Source organism: Anopheles coluzzii, chromosome 3 (genome assembly GCF_943734685.1).
Source record: "Anopheles coluzzii chromosome 3, AcolN3, whole genome shotgun sequence".
NCBI classification, from domain to species: Eukaryota; Metazoa; Arthropoda; class Insecta; order Diptera; family Culicidae; genus Anopheles; species Anopheles coluzzii.
Window position 1 is genome coordinate 58,958,898 of NC_064671.1, and position 4,082 is coordinate 58,962,979.

At 41.6% G+C, this 4,082-nt stretch overlaps 1 protein-coding gene across 1 annotated transcript; it reads right to left on the reverse strand.

Moving 5' to 3' along the window:
* Window positions 1–2,579: 2,579 nt before the first annotated feature.
* LOC120954809 (putative nuclease HARBI1) lies at window positions 2,580–4,082 on the reverse strand. The gene is made up of 3 exons (XM_049609526.1): window positions 3,142–4,082; window positions 2,937–3,081; window positions 2,580–2,857 (listed from the first exon to the last, which is right to left on the reverse strand). The coding sequence occupies exons 1-3, from the start codon at window positions 3,592–3,594 to the stop codon at window positions 2,586–2,588; spliced, it is 870 nt and encodes a 289-aa protein (XP_049465483.1). The 5' UTR covers window positions 3,595–4,082; the 3' UTR covers window positions 2,580–2,585.

Below are 4,082 nucleotides of genomic sequence, written 5' to 3' on the forward strand. Positions count from 1 at the left end.
CGTTATTATAGAGGGTGGGTCAGAAAGACTTCATTCCAAGCTCGGAAACGTCCGCATCCGCTAGGCGGCAACCGGAGCCATCGGAATCGTTGAAACCGCCCGGAACTATCCGCAGCTGTCCTGAACCATCCAAAAGAGCTTAGAGTTGATAGTTGGTATCCTTCGGGGCCGTTGAAGCCGTTTGGAGCCGTGAAACACCGGAGCCATCCGGTGCCAGTTTTGGATGCAGACTAGTTGCTCCGAACGGCTCAACACGGCTCAGAACAGCTCCGTACGGCTTTGAGCCTTACGACGAATCGGTTTTCGACTGGCGACTCGGGGAAGCTGATTTCGGGGCCAGAATGACGATGGTCAGAAACCATTCAGAGCCTGCACACACCCTATTAGTTTATCGCATAATCCACGTCTTGTGGACACACGCATGTCGTAGGCGATGTAGAATATAGCACGCCCACGAAAGGTACAACATTTAAAATATAAAAAACACATTTTAACGTAAAAAATAGCTTTGAGTTGCTTTTCGTTCCAACTAGTGTGCTCATTCGTAAACAAACCCAAATAAACAAAGCCCATTTGACAGGTGCCAAATCTACTCGATCGGTATTTCAGCACAGTGGGCTTATCCGAGGAAGTTTGAGTCAAATGTTTTATTTTCCAAAATGTTCAAGTTTGCAGTTTATAATTCTTGAAATAAAAATTGGTTTAAAGCTAGTTAATATAGCAAAGCAATCAATAATTTTATTCGATTTTGCTCTTACCAGATCAAACCAATTTCATTTTTATTAGGACACTGGAATAGTTTATCAAAAAAATATATCAAAATTTGACGCGTTCATCCTCTGATTAGTTCGTAGTGCTGATTGTCTGTCAAAAACGTCGTCGGTAACGCGTGATCGGTATAGAAGTAGTGTATTAATTTGGAAAACAAAAATTATATCTTCTTCTGAACACTAATTAAACGATATTTGAAGTGATAGCACAACTATGAATGACCATAAAGAAGGAAAAGAGTAAGTACAAGTTGAAAAAATATATTTTTTATCGATGAATTCAATGTTAATAACATTTCAGGAAAACTCGTTCGACAAAATGTCAGCTGGAAAAACTGGTGGAACTAATGGAGCGAAATCCAGAGCAAGCTAAGGGTGCGGGTTCCAATCCTACAGGATTTTGGAAAATGGTTGCTTTGGAACTCAATTCATTAGGCCCAGCAGTTAAGGAAGGAGCAGCTTGGAAAAGGGTATGTTGTAGTGTTGGGTCATACGATTCATTTCACGACCCGACCCGGAGTCGGGTGCGAGCCAGCCGAAATCGATTCCGACCCGTGGGTGCAGCGGGTGCGCTAGGTCGGAGTCGGAATCAAATCCGACACGCGGGTGCAATGAGTTCGGGTCGACCCGAAAGATCAGTAGGTGCGAGAAAGCATAAGCGACTCCGACCCGTTGGTGCAGTTCGGGTCGGGTCGAGTCAAGATAGGTTCAATCCGACCCGACCCGACCCTAACTCGCTGCACCAACGGGTCGGGGTCGCTTATGCTTTCTCGCACCTACCGGAGTCGTTGCACCCACTGAACCTACTTGTACCTTTCGGGTCGACCCGAACAACTCCGGGTCGCTTACGGATGGCTCCGACGAATCGGTTTTCGACTGGCGACTCGGGGAAGCTGATTTCGGGGCCAGAATGACGATGGTCAGAAACCCTCCCATCACTAGTATGTTGCTGTTCAATGAAAATACAAAACCCATTTAATTATTCAAAATTCATCGTTTTTTTGCAGACATGGATTGAAAAAAAGTCGATCGTGAAGAAAAAGCTCGGCTACAATAAAAAAGAAATGCAGAAAACCGGAGGTGGAAAGCCGACATTTAATACATTAAGCGAATTAGAAGAGCGTATTGCAGGTATCACAAATGTGCGAGAAATATCTGCCATATTCGACGATAGCATATGCGTTGGAATCAAGCAATCCTCTGCAGACAAACGCTACGAGTTGAATCAACCGGGGCCATCACATCATTGCAAGGCTGTAGAACAGCAGGAACCATCGCACCTTAGTCATACTACCAATCGGCCGGGACCATCACACTATTCACAGACCACAGAACATCCGGAACCATCGCACCAAACTCATACTACTGATCAACCAGGACAACCACACTCTTCGCAGTCCACAGACCACTCGGAACCATCACACCATACTAACAACCAAGCAGAACCACCTCAACCTATGGATATCATAGAACTGCCGGAACCAATACAATTCATACATAATACAGAACAGCCGGGATCATCGCACAATAGCAACAATATGAATCAACAGCCATCCGATAGGACCAAAAAAAGCCACAAAACTGCCACAACTAAACAAGATGATTTTCAAAAAAGGGTACTACAGCAAAATGATGAGATGAACAAACATCTTGGCGAAATTTCCAGCAACTTAAAAATATTAGCAGAGGGAACTTTGGGCTTTTTTGAAGAAATGCTAAAAATAATGAAAGATAAAAACTAATGTAATAAATCACACAAAAAAAAATTGTGCGCTGAATTCTTTTTATTCTGGGTAACTTAATTGAGGTTTATCGTTATTCATTAAATTCGTCGGTAATACCATGCATGATGAGAAGGTTGTGTAACATGCAACAAACGTTTATGATACGAACACATTTGGTCGGTGTATAATGTAGTAGCCTTTCACCATTCAAGCAGCGAAATCGTGCTTTGAGCAAACCAAACGTTCTTTCAATGATGGAACGTGCTTTGGCATGCTGTTCATTAAACAACGAATCTGGACTATTTGGCTCTGCATTTCTGCGCGGCTTGATAAGCCAAGGTTTCGAAGGATAAGCTGAGTCTCCTAGAATATATTAGAAAGCGTAAAATGTAAAGAAGAACTTAAAATGTGACATAAAAGCGTAACATGTGAATAGACCAACCCAAGAGTTTAAACATTCGGTCTCCATTTCTCCATTTTTCTTCAAAATATGAAGAAATCGGACTGGAATTATAAATGTAAGAATCGTGATCTGAGCCGCCAAACCTCGCGTCTACAAAACGGATTATTTGCCTGTGGTCACATATCTGGAAGATAAGTTTCATATAATTTTATCGCTGTTAAATTATTGCACATCACATATTTACCATCAAAGCGTTAAGACTATAAAATCCCTTTCTATTGAAATAATAGATTGAGTTGTCGTGAGGAGCAACGATTCTTATATGGGTTCCATCGATGCACATTACTACACCAGGAACAGGTAATTTCGAGTAAAAGTATCTTCTGGCATCTGCTCTCTCGTCTTCTGTTAGATTCATGGTAATTGCGTAAGTTAGTTCACGTTCCAGAACTGTTAAGGTTTGATCTAACGTTTCTGAAAAAGTAGATTGGCCAATTGTCATGGTAAAATCGTTACCAACACCCTGTTGGTAAGATCCTTGTGCAAAAAACCTTAACACAGTAGCCAATTTTTGTTCCGCAGATAAACCACGGTTATGTTTTCGAGCAATGAATGGGGCTATTTTTGCAAGAATTTCCTCGAACAGGCTCTTCGGGAGTCGAAAATTTTGCATAAATCTAGAAAAGAAACATTTCATCCAGTATTAAGATCAAAGTTCTATGAACAAATAAACAAACAGAAAAGAAACAGCTCACACATCAACACGATTGACGAGAAAACAAAACTCCAGGTTCTTCTTACGCTTTATCGGATAATTCAAGCGGATCTAGCTGTTTCCGCAGCTCCCTACGATGTTGTGCAAGATTTTTATCAGCATCATCACTTTCACCAGTGAAAAATAAAGAATTAAGCATGATTTTCCAATACTTTTTGTTATGCAGCACTTTTTTCGGTTGCTAATTGGCTTCGTGACTTGTAAACAACCCTAGGCTGACAAGCCAATTTGACAGGTGACGAAACTACTCGATCTGTAATTATATCGATCGATATAATTTTATCGACCGGTAAGTGAAATGCGTACGCGATACCTATTCGAGTAGATAAATTTATTGGTCGATATAGCCAAACCGGTGGTTAATTTTTATCGACTGGTTGGCGATAGGCGCCAATGCTGGTCCCAGTGCA